The 20,769-nt window shown below is 40.4% G+C and overlaps 2 protein-coding genes across 9 annotated transcripts in view; one reads left to right on the forward strand and one right to left on the reverse strand.

The window, feature by feature from the left end:
* The window catches only part of LARP7 (La ribonucleoprotein 7, transcriptional regulator), a 34,597-nt gene extending 23,446 nt beyond the window's left edge, over nt 1–11,151 (reverse strand). For 4 of the 6 annotated variants that reach the window (XM_050944038.1, XM_050944033.1, XM_050944037.1 and 1 more), the window contains exons 1-4: nt 10,929–11,031; nt 6,789–7,004; nt 5,352–5,452; nt 5,167–5,250 (exon numbers count right to left, since the gene is read on the reverse strand). In XM_050944038.1, the coding sequence (XP_050799995.1) occupies nt 5,167–5,250; nt 5,352–5,452; nt 6,789–6,996 (393 nt within the window). In that variant the 5' untranslated portion in view covers nt 6,997–7,004; nt 10,929–11,031. The other 2 variants (XM_050944035.1, XM_050944034.1) reach the window with 2 other exon arrangements.
* A 45-nt stretch (nt 11,152–11,196) lies between these two features.
* Nucleotides 11,197–20,769, forward strand: part of ZGRF1 (zinc finger GRF-type containing 1) — a 56,918-nt gene continuing 47,345 nt past the window's right edge. For 2 of the 3 annotated variants that reach the window (XM_050943976.1, XM_050943978.1), the window contains exons 1-7: nt 11,453–11,729; nt 13,712–13,820; nt 14,537–14,613; nt 14,701–14,781; nt 14,919–14,975; nt 15,856–16,041; nt 17,242–19,603. In XM_050943976.1, the coding sequence (XP_050799933.1) occupies nt 14,593–14,613; nt 14,701–14,781; nt 14,919–14,975; nt 15,856–16,041; nt 17,242–19,603 (2,707 nt within the window). In that variant the 5' untranslated portion in view covers nt 11,453–11,729; nt 13,712–13,820; nt 14,537–14,592. Of the gene's footprint in view, nt 11,285–11,452; nt 11,730–13,711; nt 13,821–14,536; nt 14,614–14,700; nt 14,782–14,918; nt 14,976–15,855; nt 16,042–17,241; nt 19,604–20,769 lie in introns of those variants that run through there. The other variant, XM_050943977.1, reaches the window with a different exon arrangement.

Consider the following 20,769-nt stretch of genomic DNA (forward strand, 5'->3'; position numbering starts at 1 on the left):
ACCTGAGGCTCACCAGGGTAATCTGCTGGCAGGCTGCAAGACAGTTTACATTGACCATCCGTAGACAAGGCCGCCTATAGCTCCCAGTGGCCGCAGTTCGCCATTCCTGGCCAGTGGGAGCTGCAGGCGGCCGTGCCTGCAGATGGTCAATATAAACAAACTATCTCACAGCCCGCCAGTGGATTACCCTGACAGGATGCAGGTTGCCCACCACTGCTTTAGTTTGTACCCTTAGTACAAACAACAACGTAGATTTGATATATGTTATTTTCTCATTTCCTATACCAAAACCTCAATTCTGCAATCACATCCATGCACGCGGACCCTTGAGCCACTGCAGTCTCATTGGTCTGAAACCATCAATTCGCAACACAATGGTTTTTTGACTTTGGGTAACTCACACTTCAGAGAAATAGGTGTTCATATGCAACAACAAACAAGCACTAGTGAAAAGAACTGGTAAATTAAACCTGGTAGCTCTTTAGTTTTTAAACATTATGATGAGCACTAGTATGCTAACTGACCATCTGTAGTAACGACCAATGTGGGGTTTTCAGCCAGTCACCTGGGCAATATTCACATATGAATTGGCAATTTTATGCCACAAATTTTGACATATGCGAAGGATGTGTTCCTATTCATCCGAGACTACAAACGTGGTCTTTGTGTTGATCCTGCACAAAAACCTCTCTCTTCCCCTCTCCAGGATGGAAGCAGAACCTATCACGGACTCTAAGGGTATGTCTACATTGCAATTAAAAACCTTCAACTGGCCTGTGTCAGTTGGCTTGGGCTAAGGGGCTGTTTAACTGCAATGTAGACATTCGGGCTTAGGCATCAGCCTGGGCTCTAGGACTCGGCTCTGGAACTCTCCCACTTTGCAATTTCTACATTGCAATTAAACATCTCCTTAGCCCAAAACCCTAATCACAGGCCAGTCGGAGGTGTCTAACTGCAGTATAGACATAGTCCTAAGGAATACCTACACAGTACACCTCTACCCCGATATAACACGGTAAAGCAGCGCTCCGGGGGAGGGCGCTGCGCGCTCCAGCAGATCAAAAGAAATTCAATATAACGTGGTTTCACCTATAACGCGGTAAGATTTTTTGGCGCCCGAGGACAGCGTTATATCGGAGTAGAAGCATATTTAAAGCTGCAGCTGGCTAGGGTCAGCTGAGTTGGGCTTGTAGAGGTTGGGCTGCAGGACTGTAAAAGTGTGGTGCAGATGTTCGGGCTTGGACTGGAGCCCAGGCTCAGGGCCCAGTCTGAGCTCAAACACCTACACCACAAATTGTACAGCCCTGAAGCCTGAGCCACGCAAGCTCAAGCCAGTTGCAGATGTTTAATTGTTGTGTAGACCAGCAGTTCTCAATCAGTGTCCAGGGCCCCCAGGGGCTGCAAGTTTGAGGGGGTTCACCAAAATAAATCAGAGACCAGGGCCACCGTTAGACTCGCTAGGGCCCAGGACAGAAAACTGAAGCCCAAACCCCACAAGCCAAAGCCAGAGGCTAAAACCAAAGCCCAAGCAACTTAGCTTTGTGGGGCCCCGGGCAATTGCCCTGTTTGCTATCCCTTAACACCGGCTCTGGCTTTTAATTTACTGGATATGCAGAAGACCAGCTGTTGTGGCACAGGTGGGCTGTAGAGTTTTTTTAATAGTATGTTGCGGGGGAGGAGGCCTCAAAAAAGAAAAAGGTTGAGAACCTCTAGTGTAGACATACCCTAATACAACTATACCACCCCATGGTTGCACATCAAAAGAAGTGATTTACTATGGTGTGAAATTTATATCACTGTATAAAAAACACATTGGTCACTTTTTAAAAAATCTGTAGGTGGTAAGAAGGATCAGATATATATTGCAAATTACTCTCCATATAAGAGCTTTGGGAATTTGGTGATCTACAAAATATACACCAGTGATTCTCTTTACAACAATTTCAAATCAAAGCCTAACTAAATAGCTCGCTAACATAGGAACACCTTACTTCAAATGATATTGACAGAAAAGTTTCAAAATATTTGAAGAGCTTTGGAATAAGGAGAGCTTACAACTGCTTTAGGGAATTCTATTAGCAGTATTACACCACACTTAACAAAAGCCCAGACATCACTATTTGTTGTTAAAAGAAAGGAGCTGCTGTATACTTTATTCTCTAGAACGACCAGAGCAACCCAAGTTATTTACTGACCTGTATAGCTGTGGTGGTTACTGAATACATGCCATCACAAAAAGTTTGGTACACAAATCAAAAAAATGCTAGTTCAATGAAAACTCATTTCCCCAAATGGCTCCTGCTACATACCTACAGGAACTCCTCACTTAAAGTCGTCCCGGTTAACACTGTTTCATTGCTGATCAGTTAGAGAACAGGTTCGTTTAAAGTTGCGTAATGCTCCCTTATAACGTTGTTTGGCAGCCGCCTGCTTTGTCCACTGCTTTAAGAAACAGCAGCCTGTTGCAGCTAGCTGGTGACGGGTTGGAACCGGGGTGGACTGGCACCCCCCCTCAGCTCCCCACTCCCCTAAGTTCCCCCTGCGGCAGCCGGCCAGCAGGCTATCAGTTGTCGGCAGTTCAGCTGTCCCTCCCCAACACTGCTGTGTGCTGCTCCTGCCATCCACCTTGGAGCTGCTCCCAGGAGCCTCCTGCTTGCTGTGCGGCGGGGAGGTGGTGGTGGTGGGGAGCCTAACGTCAAGGTGTCAACCTCTATAGAGTGGGGAGATGTGGGGGGGACAGGACGACACACGACAGGGCTCAGGACAGAAGGAACATGCTGGCATCAGCTGCTTTCTCAACTTGCTGATCTACTTAAAAAGGCAATGTACTTAGGGTGGGATCAGCGTACTTAAGGGGCAATGCGCATCTCTCTCTTACACACAGTGTGTGTCTCTGTTTCTGTCTGTCATATTGTCTCCCCTCCCTCCATTTGTGCTGCCTTGTAGAGTGTGAAGCTACATTAACAACATGTTAACCCTTGAGTTCTCAGCCAAGTGTCAGTTCATTATTTAGCAGTAAGGCATTCCCTTGGAAATATCTCACCCTCTGACTTCACCATCTCGACCAAGCTCCACAATCATCATTGCTGTGTAAAGTATTCAATTGTTTGTTTAAAACTTATAGAGTCTGAGAAAGAGTATATATGTGTGTGTGTGTCTTCTGTCTGGTGAAAAAAATTTCCCTGGAACCTAACCCCCCCATTTACATTAATTCTTATGGGGAAATTGGATTCGCTAAACATCATTTCACTTAAAGGTGCATTTTTCAGGAGCATAACTACAACATTACATGAGGAGTTACTATACTTTGATACGAGCCATAAAAGCTCTCTGAAGTCCAGGAGACTCCTAGATAACACCCCAGTGAAGTTGGAACTGGCTACCCAGAGGTCCTTCCGAAAATCTTCTAAGAATACAGCTCCTCAGCAGGAGCACTAGCTTACATCAGCCAGTTGCACTTTTTACTGCCATTGCTAGCACTATTGTATTGCTGCAGCACCAGCATTCCAGAGAGATTTTCAGGAAAATCTTAATATAGACACAGTGCAGAGATACTGGAAGGGTTTTCCAGAAAAAAAACACTGAAACCAATCCATTTAGGAGCTTTCTGCTATCAAAAGACCAACGATACTACAGGACAAACCAGATTTGCAACAAACATGTTGGTACTTCTAAAACTAATAACTAGTGTTGTAATGTAGGCTCTACAAATGACCTATAAAATAGTTCTAGATTATCTGTCAAACTCATCTTCTCTGATCAAGGTATTTTTATCATCGTCCTAAGGCTTTGTTTACTCTAAGAGAATATATATAAGTGCTTGTCTGTATCAGTGCAGCTCCTCTCATGTTACAAACTGTGGAAGCAATAGTGCAAGAAAATACACAAAAATTTCTCCAATACCCCTCATGTGTTAAATCAGATCTTGCTTATCTTGCTAAGATTAGTTAATTTGAGTTCACTCATTCACTGTATATGCTGCATCTTGATTTAACAGCAAAAGAAAAGCAATAGTAAAAGTGACATTAGAATATTCTCATGTTATGAAGTATATCATTACTCCAAAGTTGCATTGTTCTCCAGTCTTCTAATTCCATTAACAACCTGTCTCAAGTGCCAGCTAGTATTCATTATTTGTTGTTCATTATCCTAACCAGTTCACAGATTCATAATTCCAAGGCCAGAAGGGTCCATTGTGAGCATCTAGTCTGACCTCCTGTATAACACAGGCCATAGAATGTCCCCAATCTTGATTTTAAAATTATCAGTAACAGAGAATCCATGCATCGCTTGGTAATTGTTCCAGGGGTTAGTTACTCTCACTATGAAAAAATGTATGCCTTATTTCCAGTCTGAACTTGTTTAGCTTCAACTTCCAGCCATTGGAGCATGTTGTACCTTTCACTGTTAGATCGAAGAGTCTGTTATTAAAGATTTGTTCCCCCATGTAGATACTTGTAGACCAGAGGTTGGCAAGCTTTGAAAACTGGTATGCCAAGGCTTCATTTTCTTACTGTAATTTAAGGTTTCAAGTGCCAGTAATACATTTTTTATATTTACAGGAGCAGGCGGACGGAACCCCAAACTGGCAGCGGGCTGAGCGGGGCCGGCAGCTGTGATCCTGGCTGGCACAGGCCGGTGGATGGAACCCCAGACCGGCAGCGAGTGTGGCAAATGGAATCCCAGACCGGCAGCGGGCTGAGCTTCTTAGCCCGCTGCCGGTCTGGGGTTCCGTCCACCGGCCCCTGCCAGCCGGGGTCCCATCCGCCAGCCCCACTCAGCCCACTGCTGGCCTGGGGTTCCGTCCATCCAGGGGCCAGGACCCCAGCTGGCAGCAGAGTCCCACTAAAAATCAACTAGGGTGCTGCCTTTGGCATGCGTGCCGCAGGCTGCCGACCCCTTTTGTAAACTGTAATCAAGTCACCTCTTAACTTTCTCTTTGTTAAGATAAATAGACTAAGCTCCTGGATTCTCTATTTATAAGGCATGCCTTCTAATCCTTCACTCATTTTCATGGTGCAGCACTTTACAAGACAGAAACAAAATAGGTGCTGTGGAATTTACAGTCTAAAATTCAGTAAGAATAAGTTTTAAATTAACCCTCATAAATAACAGAATAGTCCATAAACCTTCAAGACATGAGACATGTAATGGATGCAATCTTACCACATATACAGTACGACTATCCACATCTTTTGGTTGCTCACCCAGCGGCTGACGTCTTCTGATTCTAGTTCCCTCTAAATCCAGCTAAGAGCAACAAAGACAAATTAGGACAGCATTTTCTACCGTATTGTCTGCCACCCCAACTACAGTAACAGCAGCTAAAAAAGAATGAAAAAAATACACACTTCTACAACAGATGAGCTTTTAACTGCTCGGGCTATCAATTTCCCATCAGTCGTCAATTTTTTCATTTTGTTGAACGATACAAGAAGTGATATGTCAACATCTGGGGGGAAAAAAGCAAGTGGTGAAAATAGTGCAAGTTAAAAAGGAAAACATATTTACATCTCATTCACATTAGCAGCACATCAGTATTATCTATGTGTTCTAAAGCATCATAGAAGCCACTGGGACTATTTCCATGTACGAGGGCTGCAAGAGCATACCTCTGGTTTGTAACTATGTTGATTATTGACAAGAATTTACATAAAAGTGGATTTTTACTGTCTGTAATTTAGGCTTTCCTAATCTTAGATTTTATTTCTCTTCCCCATTAACCTTCTTCCAAAGGAATTTTGATCTATTCTTTCAACTCCCACTGGTAACTATTCTCTTTGGAAATAAACAAAGAAAAACCCCTTTCTATTGTGGTTTTATGATGCAAAAATCTTTTTCACTAAAGATGTAACTTTTCTCCAAGTACTCACTTAAAGTGTTCAGATTCAACCCAATGCTCCTATTACAAAAGATCCCTTCACTCCCTCTATTGAGTAGTAATGAGTTATGTTGCTAAAAGCTTGACAAACTGTTGCAATATTTATACTGGTAAAATTTTTACCAAGTTTAAGATTAACATGCAGAAAAAAGGTTAATATATAGCCATTTGGAAGAGGGCTTTAACATCATTTTAGATTGCATAGCATTTGATATAAAGTAACTCTAGTACATTCATTTACCATACAATCCCACATAGGAGGATATCCACAATACCTTATCAAAAATCGAAGGACCTTTGAGCCTGTACTAAGATCACAAAATCACATCACATAGCACAATACAGCTGAAAGAACCTTTTCCATCTCAAATGACAGGTGTTCTGTGGTTCTTTAAGAAACCTAAGTAAAAATTTGTGACACCTGTAGTTTTTCCCTCTGCAAGGTAAAAGTCAAACAAAACACACAAACAAAAATCAAAAAAGACAGAGAACAGAACTGTCACTAGCCTTCCTTGCCATGCAAAGGAACAACCATTCACCCATCCAAACATATATAAAACACAAAATTAAAAAAAAAAGCTAGAACAAAACCAAAACAAAAAAGGTGAGAGCTCTCATGAGTCCATACCAGCTACACTATAAACCAAATATTAATAGCGAGATTATGCTTTCATCTTTTTTCAGATAAGATTCCTCATAAGCCCAGTACCCATCTCTCTCTTATGAGTGGACTGTCATTGCTCCAGTTGCTTGCATGGGCTTTTTTCCCCTCCACAGCAGCTAAACATGCAGAATGCCTCCATAATTTATATATGCAATAATTTAGAAAGTCACCACTGCAAATGAAATTACAATTCAAAACAGAAATTTGTTTACCACTTTCTCAATTATTTTAGAGCAAACTTACATCCATCTCTAGACTTCTCTATTTGTTCTCGGAGGAATTTGTCTTTGTGAAGGTTGACATCTCCAAACCAGAAATCCACTTGTTTTGCTATATCTGACAGCACCTGTTTAACCCTTGACCTTTTCTTTTTCTCTCGTTCCTTTTTCTGTTGGGTGCTTTCCTCCTCCATAGCTTTGCCTCTTACAGTTTCATTCTCTATGCCAGTCATTCTGTCATCTGAAAATTAAACATAACTTTGTAAAAACAGAAGTTTTTCCTACCAATAGTAGGTAATATTGCTTTGCTCTTCTACAGCACTTCCCATCCAATAATTTCCAAGAGCTTTATGTTTGCAGTGCAGTTTGTAGCCATGTTGGTCGCAGGAAGAAGAGCTGCATAAGCACAAAACCCGTGTCTTTTTCACCAACAGAAGTTGGTTCAATAAGAGATTATTACTTTACCCACCTTGTCTTTCCAGAAGCTTATGCTGGTTATCACCAGCTAAGGATCTGGCAGCATTAGTTTCTGGTCTCAACCCCAAATTTAAGAAGTCTGCTTTCTTGCAGAGAACTGCAATACCAAAATGCATTTTAACACTTGGTGATAGTATTCAGCACAAATGGACTTGTGGTGGCAATGGGATGCACCTAAGAAAATAGTCCTTGACAGATTATCAAAAAGCTAAAACACACCTCTGCCAGTAGTTATACCAGGAAAGGATGTGGAGAACCATTTTTTTTCAATCAACATCTTCTGAGTACAGTACAACGCATTTTCATTACATTTTTAATATTGTGTCAAAGATTTAGAGCACCCCATTTTACGGCTCATTGATAAATACTGTTTTTTTGCAAGTCTACATTATAATTTGGATGTGCTGTATTTAAAAATAAAGTTTTTCTTTTTGTTAGTTATTTAGGGTCTGATCTTATGAGGTGCTGAGCATCCTCAACTCCCACTGACCTTACTGGCAAATTGAGAGCTCTTGGCAACTAACAAAATTAAGCTTGTAGAAAACAGAATGTAACTTGAGCAAAGATAACAAGTTATATGGATTTATATAATTAGAGAGAAAATATTAAACTTGATTTTGTGCATCAATAGAAGTATGTGTTATTTAAACTCTAATTTATTTTTACCCTAGTGTCACTCTTCAACCTTAAGAATGACCAGTCTTTCAGACCACTTTATTCTGTATGTGTAAAATAAAAACAGGCACAGCTTGGCAAAAGTGGGAAGGTGCCTAAAAATGAAGCTATCACAAGTTGAAGTATTTTACGTGTGATAGCTACTTAAGTATTCCCATTGCTTGGCGAATGGCTGGTATTGCAATACAATATACCAGGAAGTGGTGCTTGTAGGAGAAACATCACAGAGGAAGCTCATCTATATAACAAGATGGCATAAAAGTGGAAATGGTTTTCAGATTATTGTGTAAATCAGGCTCCTCTAAGCAAGATTCCAGTTTATCTCCCTGCTGTGAGCTGACCATTCAAGATGATTAAGTTCAATAAGCTGTCAATTAGTTTGAAAGGATAAGTGAGGTCATACTCTGACCACTGAGCCAGAAGTTCAACGCGAGTTCAAGTCACACTGCAAGACAAATGTCAGCAATGCAATACAGTATTTGGTAGGAGGCTAAAAGAAAAATTGTACTATTAATTAGAGGTACTTTTTTCTGATAGAGGACGCCTCTGATGACTGTCCAGCTACAAGTTAAAGACTGCAAGCCAATTCTCTAAATAAAATATTCAGGCATTATAGATGTATTCCAGACAACATCCCTTCTCTGAAAAACAAACAACAACAAAAAACCCACTTAATATCCAAGTCTCTGAAAGCTACTGCTCATCATATAAAGGCAGCTGTGCTTGTCTTGTCTACACCATCACTTAAATACCAGTATCCAACTAATCTGTAAATTATTTAGGAAGCTTCAAGTATTAAGGACACTGCACAAAACCAAATTTTAGTTTAAGCAAATTCTATATTGTGCTGGGAGCATTAACCAGGTCCCAAGTTGTGGCTTTGCCAGAAGTCCTGAGCAAGGCTAGCTTGAAGATGCACTGTCCCAGGTCTCAAGAGTCACAATAAGATGCTCAAGAGAAGGGGGATGAGAAATGAAGATGAATGTTCTATTACCTGGCAAAGAGACCTTTCTTCAACATGCCAGCTCAGCTGCACTGGCTGATGTACACGTAGGGAGGTGGGGGAGAGCCACAGCTCTGGTACGAGGAGAAGTGATCCCACAGAGCAAGGGTAGTCAATATGTCCAAATTCGAACCACCAGCTGCTTTTGAATGGACCACAGATTTATTTACTTATTATAATCATTTTTTATTATTATCTTCTCTGGAATCTGGACCTTGACTGTATCTTGACCAAGAAATTTAGACCTTGACAAAAAATAATTGACACCCCTACAACAGAGGACATCCTCCTTTTTTCACTGCTAGTCATGATTCTGGTAGCCAGCACAAGAAACTGCTTTGAATTAGCTGAGTCGCAACCTGGCACTGTATTGTAAAACTGAGGAAAACTAACATTATTTGTGGAAGAAGAAACTCATATTATTCCCTTTAAGTCATTCACCACTGAGGTTTATGTTAATTGGCCTCAGCATCAAGTCAAACAATTGACATTCATTGGATTTGTATTTTAAAAACAAAGGATTGTACAAAAAAAGCCTCTTAGGTTTCAACCATACTGAAGTCACAGAAAATGCCCCAAAATCATAAATGCTTGCACTCCCGGTCATTGTCTTACGAATGGGACACTCACCAAAGTACATTCCATTTTTTTCTATTTTCTTACTCCAAGTAGCTATAGCAATATCCTGTTCTAGCACAGTAAAAATGGTCAGAACTACTTTACATAACTATATTAAAACCAGCATCAATGCATTTCCACAGTTAACATCTATTGCCTACAGTATTTTCTAATTATTCCTCAATTTCCAACTGGCATGCACACCAGCTGCTCAAGTAATTTAAATAGAAAAGATTTTAAATGGAGCAGCACATTATGCACAAAGAGTCAAAGCACAGAAAGGACAAAAAACAACAAAACTTATCAGTAAAAGCTATGGGCCAAACAATGCTATACTTAGACAAGTTTTTGTTGACTCCAGTGAAAGTTAGGCATTTATAAGAATTACAGGATGTAAGCAACTGTGGTTTGTCAGAAAAAACACCTTTTAACCAATAGAAATGGGTCAGAGGTTCAGGAGTCACAGTGGTACCGAGACACATGTTTAATGCTTACAATGCCAGATTCTATTCTACTCTCACATGTGCAAGGTGTTGCATATAAAAAGCACTAGCAGCTTTGTTACAATGTTGAGCAAGCATAAATGCACTATGGTAGGGTTAACAAACTGAATTGGGGGCCGCAGAGCTGAATTTGGATTGCATTCATTTAGAGCATGTTCTAAACTACACTGGAAACTTGAGCGCAGACTCAGGTTTGAACCCATACCTCTTATCATCCACTCAGAAGTCTATCTACTGACCAGCAAGCAGTCAGGACCCAGCTCCTGGGGGGGGAGGAGGAGAGAGCCTGATTCTCTGCGAGACTTGGGTCCAAGCCCTATCACTTTGTAGTGTGGATGCAGCTCAAGCCACAGACCCAAGTCAGAAGGTCTGTGTAGCACATACTGGACAAGTAAGCCCAGCTCCCATGTTTACAATACAGCGTGGACGCTCAACCCAATGCACAAGCGTGAGTCGGGTTTACAATGCAGAGCAGACATGACCGGAGATGGCCAGCGCTGACCACAGCAGGGCAGAAGGCAACCCCCTAGCTACACCACTGCAGTGACCTCAAAGGGACTGCCCCTCCCCGTGTCAACGGCCTCACTCCGGAGTGCTGGGCGGGAGTTACACGGGGGGCAGTAACAGCACTTCGGAGTCACCCCCTCAAGCCCTGACAAGAGCGATGATGAAGTGATGAGCTGCACCCCCACCAGCCACCCCAGCGCGCCCAACGCCCCCCGCGCCACTAACGCCTCTGTCCCGTCGCGCGAGGCACGCGGAAGCGCCTTTCCGCACGCGCGGAGAAAGCATCTGGCAGCGCCCCCTGGCTGCGGGGCGGCAGGGGTCACACACTGCCACAATTCACATGGCTCTTCCCCCCACCCCGTCCCGAGAGCCGGGCTCTGACCTGCCGCCGCCAACTCCTACGGGCTTCTGGAGCCGTGACGCAGAGGCCCGCGGCCAGAGACCCCAAACCCCCCTCCCCGGCGCAGCAGCAGCAGTCACAGCATCGATACCAGCGCGCGGCGCTCCGCCCCGGGGAGAAAGGCCCCCGCCTGCCCTTCCGCCGGGTCCCAGTGTCAGCTCTCTGCGAAGGACACTCCCAGCCCGTGCCACAGGCACTGCACCCCCGCTACCGGCTCTCCCGCCGCCCGCCAGGCGGGGGCAGGGGCTTTCCACGCTGTCGCGCTGGAAAATAACGTCATCGACAGCTGGCGGCGCGGGAAACCTTCAAACGTGGGAGAAAGGCCGAGCCCGCGAGAGGTGCGGGAAGAGAGGGGGAGGGGCGGCTCCTGCCCGCTCCCTGCGGTCTGACCCCCCCCGGACGCGCCGGGGTCAGCACAGCGATCGCCCGTCAGCTCCGCCCCACGCCCCCCGCTTTAACGGTGCCCGGAGAGGCTCGGCGCTGCTGGGCGCGCGATCAGTGCCGGGGAGGTTGGGAAAGGCCGGGGCGGGGGAGACTGTCTCGGGCTGCTTCTTGTTTATTGCACCAGGAATAGCAGGAGTGCAGCGCCCGCTCGCCCTGTGGGCTCGGGAGGGGGCTCGTCCGCCTGCACAGAAGCGGTCAGTCAGTGACACGAAACGTCTGGTAACGACAGCCAGAGCCGCAGGCAGTCTGGAAGTACCCGCCTCTCCTCTCCGTGGCAGCGTTTCTGCTCTCGCCTCCTGTCTAGGCCTTCTAGCACCAGCGTCCTCCAGCCTAGCTAGCGTGAGAATGGCTGATGGGTTTGGGGTTTTTTTAAGCACTTTAAAATAGGCCTCCATGCATGCTCTCCAGAGCGGGGACGGCCTGTGGTAGATGTTTGTGAAGCGGTCAGGCCTCTAAAGGAAAAGAGCAGAAGCCCAACTTTTTTCCAGGGCAGGTCACCCTTAGTTCTTTTCATCAGCTTGCTCCAGAGCCAGGATTTGCTATAGTCAGTCCTGGTTCACTTTTTTTTTTTTAAAGCTCTGCGAGACCAAAGAAACCACTAAAAAATTATAGAGCCTAATGTCTTGCTCTCAGACAGAAAAATAAATAATATCTAACTTTGAAATGTTAAGAACTTCAGTTACACCAACTTTCAAGGGTAAAAACCATTAGTCTTTCTCGTTGGGATTTTTAAAAGCACTCAGTTATTGGCTTAACTCTGCTGTCATTGAAATCAGTGGTAAAAGTCCCATTGACTTCAGTAAGAGCAGTGTTCGGCTAACATGGAATGCTTTTGAAAATTCCCTTCTAAATGGTTTGAGAGAGTGACTGTTAGTCACCTTTAATATGAAGGGAGTGTTGTGAGAGCAAAATAATAATGTTTCATGCCCTACCACGAATATATGAGTACAATTTGTCTGGTACAAATCCTTTCAGGGCCATAATACTTTCTAGGAATTAGTGCTGGATCAGAAAGAAAAGTTGATTATTTTTCTTCCTTTTAATTTCTCTCTTCCTTTGCTGCTGTTAAATTTGTAACTTGAAAACATTTTGAGGTAGTTTCTATGAAAGACATGCAGTACGGTATTATTTTTAACATTAAGCATTATCAAAATTGCTTATTTATTCTAGGTCATTAAGGCTTTCAACAGCTGTAGTTATATTCTTTCAGGAAGCAATAAACCAAGCAACATGAAGTCTGTATTAGTGGCCCTATTATTCAGTCTACCTTAAAATATTGTATCCATTGATCTTCTTAGCACATCCACAATGTGCCACAGGAGGCATGTGATCAGGATTCATCACTGAATTTGATTCTGTTGTTGGATCATTAGTAGAGCCTTGCAAATCTGCAGTTATCTGCTTTATATCCGCAGATCGTGTTTGCAGATCTGATGCAGATATACATTTTGTAACTGTACAAGGCTCTAATCATTAGTTTCCCCTGGGTCGCATGCTGATAGGGAGTGCAACATAAATGCTGATTCATGATACCCACCTGTTGACTGACAGATTCTATAATTTCCATTCTTATTCTTTTTCCTATTTTGTAACTAGGGATGAGATGAAGACTATCTGAAAATTCCCATTCTGCTCTTAAGTAATCATCTTTGTGTAAATAGCTTGATCTAGCACTGTTATTAGCTCAAGTAAGGGGAAAGTGCAGACTTCTCTTCTGGTATTGTATTGTTCCACAAATGGTGATGGGCCACAGAATCTGTGAATTGCATAGTTGGGAACAGGATTTTCCATACACCTCTCTAAACAGTACCAAGACTGAGAAGAATAAAGTTATAGTAAAGGTTCTGAGACACCTTGTGGTGAGTGTGTAGAATTTAAGAAGCTGAAAGACAAGACACTTTAAAACTGGAATTCTTAATAAAAAAGGTAGTACAGCTTGGGAAACATTGTCATGAGAAAAAGCATGAATATATTTTATCTTCTAATACATGTTTTTTATTCAGTTGTAAAGACATTTATGTAGAAAGAAAATATATGCTAATTTAATATCTGTTTATCTGCTAACATCATAATCGGCATATTATGATTTTTCAAAAATACCTTTTTCGGACCAACTAGAAAACTATCCTATGAGATTTTTCAACTTGTCTCTACTACTCCAAATGTTAAAATATACTGAATATTCTCATTATCCCTTCAGCTATTTTTAATAGTCTAGTCATCTTTTTCTATAATCTCTACAGCTTTCCCATGTTTTATGTCCTGCCATATGCCTTTTCTTATGTTTGATTACCTTTAAACACTTATGTTGCTGTCTACAGAGCCAGCCAGCGATTTCAAGAAGTTAGAGCAATTGCCAGTGTTAGCTGTGTTCCTGGGGTTGTTTTAATTGAAGTGTCAGCAATTAGTAATGATGATGAAGATCCCAATGTAAGTGCGAGTCTTTACACTTCAATACAAGTTATGATGTTTAACAGTTACTTTTCTACTCTCTTGGTGTGTCACAATGTTTGAATATGAGGTAATGTTTATATAAAGCTTTGATTACTGGTGACTGCCTTAGGTCAAGATTTTCATAGGTGACTAGTGATTTTAGGTGCCCAACTTGAGACACCTGAAAAGAGGCTTGATTTTGCAGTATGTGTACTCAGCACATTCAGAAGATCAGGCCCTTTTGTTGTGTTTAAAATTAGGTATCCAAAAATGAAGCCCCACCAAATCACTAGGGACTTGAAAAATCTTTGTTAATTTGTTAGTAATAGATATGTTTTCTGTTTGAAAATTATTAGCCTAATTTTCATAGTGTGTAAATATTAATTGATATTGGCACATCTCTGAAAAATCAATCAGCCAGAGCTTCCATTAAAATGAATAGGAGTTAAAGATACTCAGCACCTCTAAAAATTAGACCTCTTCTTCCTATGTACTAAAAATGCTACTTTTGCTAATAATTTTTGTTAGCTTATTTTCACCGTGTGAGTCTTTAGAATGCCAAAATTCCTTCACTAGCACCACCCCCCAAGATTTTGCCACGTCTTACTTCCCACTCCCTTATAGGGAAAGACTGGATGTGTATCTTTTTTGTCTGACACACTTGCATTGCAGCTGAGTTGAATTCTAAATATGCCCTTCTCTCTTTTGGGTAGTGTGAAGATCTGAATACCTGCAGTAAGCCTTTGGATTGCTTTGTTTCACCTAAGCAATGGCTTGTCAGGAGTTTACTGTGAGTCTTATATTTAAAATTGTACATAAAATTCAAATATGTGTCTATGACCACCGTAAATAATTTGTTTACATTTTTTAAAATAAGGTCTTGTACACTCATCAGAAGACTAAGAAATCAAAAATATGGCAAGATGGAGTTTTGAAGACCAGTATTAGAGGATATAAGGTGAAGAATTCAGGTTTAATGCAGTATCATACTGTATTAGAGTTTCTTATATGGTACTACTCTTGCAGCTTCTATTTGTGTCACTATTTGCTTTTTGAAACACAATTGTTGTTTAAAATTATCCTATTTTAATACAGGCAACCTTATTTGATGACAGAGGACAATGTTTGGAGAGTGTATTTGTTAAATCTCAGGTATCTTTTTATTATCATTTAAAAGCTTTTATCCTTGTTTGGATAAGTAATTTGAGGCAGCATCTTTTATCTTCACATGATCCACAATTCCATACTCTACAGTTTTGTCTAGCTTGTGATTGCTAATGTTCTGATCCTTGCAGCTGTTAAATTATTACATTAGAAAACAATCATCTGGACAGGTTGTTTGTATGTCACTATATGTAAAGCAGTACATAGCAGATTTTGAGTACAGTGGATAACTGACAAATGTGCCAATGGTGGATAAAGAATATTAATATACAGTAAGTTTTCACTGCATGGGGTTGTGCAACCCACTATTCTTGGAATATCCTCCTACTAAAGTATGTAATTCTTTCACACCATTTCTTTAAAAAAAAACCCCACCATTCATAGACCTACCTAGTCTAAAAAGCATTACAACTGCAATGTACTCTCACCATTACATGTTTGATTTTGATCTGTATAGTACCTTTTTATGTTGCAAGCTCTTGAGGTGGAGAGCTGCTTGTTTGTTTGGTACTACTGAGTTATTGTACAGCCAAACACTGATAGACCTATATAAATAATTATGATCCAAGGAGCTAGATGTTTAAAAGCTTAATTCTTTTAAATTGCAGTATTCAATAATCTGAGCAAATTGGAGTTTTTGTATTAGAACCTATACAATAATTTGAAACCAAGGGCTAATGTTTGTTTTCATAGCTAGTCTGCTCCAGTTATCCAGGATAGAGTGAATGTTGTGCGTTATAGTTTCATTTCTGACAATATTGTAAACAAAAATTCTTTCGGTATGCATACGTTTTGCAACATTTAGGATAAATGGTCATTTTTTCACTGGCCATTACACACAGCCCCTTTTGTTCTTTGTCTCGTCTAGGTGAAACCTGGAGATGACTTAGAAAGCGATCAATATTTAATCACAATTGAAGCAGCAAAGGTTACTGAAAACTGTCGTAGTGAGCTGCCAAAGAAAACAGAAGCTCCTATATTGAACAGAAATCGTTTGAAGCCTACTGGTCTATCTCTGCCACATCTACCTGTTGGCTTGAAAAGGAAACACACTGTCTGTTTTTGTTTCTTATGTATATTTGATATTCATACACAATTTAAAACATTAATGGAACCTCTTAATTTGCACTAGTGTCAGGGAAAACATATTTCAAATTACTGAGTTGTTTCTCTCCTCCTGGTTGTATATTCCCTGCAACTGCATCCAGCTTAGTGTCTTCCTTAGTGTTTTCTGCTTATCCAAGGAATAAGTCTGTGTTTTGGGGATGTAAGTAAGGAGCTCCATTGGAATGAAATCAAATGAGGTGTGTGTAGATAAGGAGATAATAAAATGCATGAGTATAATTCTCGGCAGCAAACTACATTAATATAAGTATCAGAGGGGTAACCATGTTAGTTTGGATCTGTAAAAGCAGCAAAGAGTCGTGTGGCACCTTTATAGACTAACAGACATATTGGAGCATGAGCTTTCGTGGGTGTCACAGGACTCTTTGGTGCTTTTACATTAATATAAGTATATTGTTTAGATCTGTGACTTGTTAAATTCACACTAAATATGTCATCATCGTAGCCAGCTTTCCAGCATATTAGATTTTGTTTAGTTACAGGACATTAACATTAAAATATTAATTAAGACTATTTAACTTCCAAAGGATGCATTAGTACGTATTTGGGTAGTACAAATAAAATAGGTAAGGTGTATTGGAAAGAAAATATATGTAATGAATCCCGCAGATGAACAAAACTACCTTGCTCAGCCCATGTAAGCATGTGTATTGTTTTGATACATATTCTGTGAATTCTTATGCATGTATATTTCAGCAGTCTCTGTTCATACCATTATTCTTAAATATCTATCAATTTTTCTCTTAACACCTTTTTCTAGAGGGGCTCAAAACATTACATGGTTTGCACAATAATGCAATATGTTGCAGTGCATGAGAACAGAGTGGATTAATGCCAGAGTTTAGTATTAAATGTACCGATACATTTCTTTGTGCTTTTTGGGGACTGTAAGGCATACTCTTAATATTATCAAGAGTTATTTTTCCCTGGTTTTGTTACGTTTAGCAGCATTGCTGCTGTTAAGGGTGCAATACAAAAGAATCGTAATTTTGGGTTGTTCAATGAATGTGTTAAAATTGTTTGATGATAACATGCAGCATAATAGATGCCCTGTTGCTTTCTACTGTTTATGTTCCAATTTCAAAAGCTGATTTATGAATAAGATTAAAATAAAAAACTTCTCTCTTAGGGCTTCCAAGGGCCACGTCAAGTTGAAAAGAAAATGATGCCAGTGGAAGATGATGCAGCAATAATATCCCCTACATCCAAGTGGTCTCAGTCTTCCTTTCCTTCTCAGTTGCATATCACCTCTCCTTTATTTTCTACTACTTGCAAGAAGGATGCAGAAACTAATTTACCATCACACTCTAATGATGCTTGCACAAGTAGCGATAGAGACGGTATGTCTGTCTCCTCACTGGTTTCCACTTCTTATATTGGCATTCCCAAAGAAATGATACATAATAGAAACCAAAGCGTCTCCATTTCTGGACAGATGGAATCAAATTGTCGGACAATCAGTGGTGTGGCAGTCTCACAGAACCTCAGGAGCAAAGCACAGATTATAGCACTTCTGAAATCCAAGCCAACACAACTGTGCAAAGAGCAAAAACCTTCTGAAATCACAGAGTGTTTTTCTGGATGTCAGCCACCAGAAAACACAGGCATTTTATTTAAACGAAAGAGTGAAACTCTATCAGGACATATGGATAACTCTGACAGAGAAAGCACCAAGAATATACAGCACCAGTATACTACTGAGAAAACTATAACTAATAATCATTGGGATGTATATATGCTGCCAAATTCGGCTGAACCATCTTGTGATGAAGAAGTTACAGTAAGGAAACATGACAAAACAAGTAATTTAGGTTTGGATTTACAAGACCCTTACAACCCAAAGGCTTCATGGTTCATGACAGCCTTTGTGCAGCCTGTTGAAAAAGAGCTAAATTACAGTTGCATGGAACTAACAGATCATGAGAGGCAATACAGCTGGGATTGTAAAACAGTTTCTCAAGCATCTGCATCCAGTAGAACTGACTGGGCAACTCAACTGTCAACTATTAATGAAAGTTTAGGCAAAGATCAGCCAAATACTTGTGTATTATCTGAATCAAACATAAATAAAGAGAGTAACATTCAATTTGTCTCATCTTCAGAAGATGTTTATTCTAGAAGCACAAATGGGTCCATTACCTTTGAAACAAATCTCCCCAAATCCAATGAAAATGTAGTAACTGAGAGTCTTAAAGATTCAAAAGTTTCTTCTGCTCAGTCACAAAGTGAACCTCTGCCAAGAATAAATTCAGCAAGTGTAGTTAATGAGTCTAGGATTTCTGGTCATGTAACATGGGCTGGTTCTGGAGCTATAAATGAGGAATTAACTGTATGTGAAGATGTTAGTGATCAAGCTGAACAGTTCATGGAGATTAACTTCAATCTGTTGGATGCTTTTGATTTTAGTGACACAGAAGATAAAGAAGTATGTGAAAGTAACATGTTTTCACAGGGTTCAGCATGCTTGACAAAGGGAGCTATGGCACAAAATGGTGAGAGGAGGGTTCATAGGAACTGTGAAGTAATGCTGCATAGTAATAAGGAAGGAGTTGTCAAATATTCAACAGTGCTGGGAGAGAGAGACAATAATGAGATCAGAGAGTCTCTGCCATTAAAACTTGGTAATGAAACCTGTGAAGGTTGTGACAAGAGTGTGAAAGATGCTTTAACTCCTTTGATTGAACTGGGACAGTCAGGGGCTGATAACATAGTAGAAGGGATGAATGCAAGTACATTAAATACTGAAACCACTAGCAGTAAGAAAGGCCTTGATTTATCTCCAGTGTGTACCGTTAGTGACTTAATAGTGAATAAAAAGTGCTCTAATGATTTTGTGCACAGTGGAGTCAGTAACTATGAATGTGATACTAGGAACAACAAGTTTGAGAAAACTGAAATTATTTCATATGTTCCTGCTACTTTACAGACTTCTGTCATGGACAAAAATCCTGAAAAAGATGTTCTACATCTTGGAGGCACAAATTCCCAGGATAGTACTTTAGAAAATTACTTAGGTGCTAGTGATGATGACATGAAACCAATTAGTCCTTTACAGGCCTTATCACTAAAGGCTTGCAATTCTGATGACCTATGCCAGTATATTACTGGTAAATATTGTACTGCATTTGATACATTAGATAAAAAACATACTCCGGTTTCCAGAACTGCCACTTACCCTTTAACAAAAAGGCATTCAACTTCAAAGGAAGCCGGAATAGGTGAAACTGAGTTTGAAAATGGATCAAGCATCATGCCTTCCATCCATGAAGCCAGGGAAGGTGAACGAATGGGAACTGATTGCTTGAAACACTTGGCTCAAATTGGTAATTCATCAGGGCTTCCTCAGTTGGCAAATGGCATTACTCTTTTAAGATCTTTGACTGAACATAAGACAGCATTAGAAAGTTTACAAATGATGGAGTACAATAATGGTTTGCTTTATCAACGAGAGACTACTAAAGAGAAAAGTGAACCAGCTGAAGAATTGGAAGGTTAGGTCAAATTCCATTTGACATTGGATTATGACATTAATTTTTAAATATTTGATTTCTATATTAGTGTTTGACCTGGCTGCTTTATTTTCCCATAAAGATTTCATTCTATTGAAAAAAGGTATTTCCAGTTAGAAAACTGAATTATATGTTCTACAGATGATATCTTATACTCTCCATGAGTATCGTGGCATAGATAATAAAACAAAAACTTATTTTTATCTAGTCTGAGGAGACAAGGATTGAATGGGCATGGAGACTGAACTGCCTTTCAACCATGGAAGTCATCACTTTAGGTCATGTTGAAACGTACTGTGGGAGAAGCTTGCACTATCACTTTGTACTGTACCTGCTCTGTAGTTACATAGAATGCTTCAGTTTCCAGAACTGCTAGTTGTAACTTTCACTAATATTAAAATTTACAGCTGAAATTAACTGTAAAAAAAAAAAAAGTAGGATCTGGTCCTGCATCACTGAAGACAATGTGATTTTGCTATTGACTCCAGTGGATATAGGATTGGGCCCTTTAAGGAATATAAAATGAATTAGTTTGGTGGTGACAATTCATTTAACAGAGTCTGTAGAAAAAATGATTACAGTAATAGTAACTAAGTAGAATGTTATGCTTCATTATTGCATGAAAGTTGGAGGTCGACTCCCCCACCCCAAGCCAGAGAATGCTGAAACAGCTAGAATATAAAAGGATTGAAGATGGATGATTTGTTACTCAGAACGGCAGAAGACAAATAGAGTAACATTTTTTTATTGATAATTAGTTAACATCACAGTTATTGGCTAGAGTAAATAGGCTCTTAGGCCTGATGTAAAGCTCATTCAAGTCTTTACACGGACTTCAGTGGATTTGGGAGCGGGCCCCTCTAACATTTTAGTCTGTGGTAAGGATTTGATTTCTCAACATGTTAATTCGTAAGCACTGAAATTTGACAATTTTTATCAAAGTAGAATGTTAAAATCATTGAAAGAAAATTGAAAATAATCTGATAATGAGCCAAATTCTGTCTGCAGTTATTTGTGCATTGCAATTTAAACTAATTAGGGCTAAATACTGTCCAATATGTTTTTTAGAGTGAACAGTACAACATGTGAAGGGAGAACAACCTCTAGAAGTAAGATTTTTTTGAAGATGGCTTCCTCCCATTTTGAGA

Source organism: Gopherus flavomarginatus, chromosome 3 (assembly GCF_025201925.1).
Source record: "Gopherus flavomarginatus isolate rGopFla2 chromosome 3, rGopFla2.mat.asm, whole genome shotgun sequence".
NCBI classification, from domain to species: domain Eukaryota; kingdom Metazoa; phylum Chordata; order Testudines; family Testudinidae; genus Gopherus; species Gopherus flavomarginatus.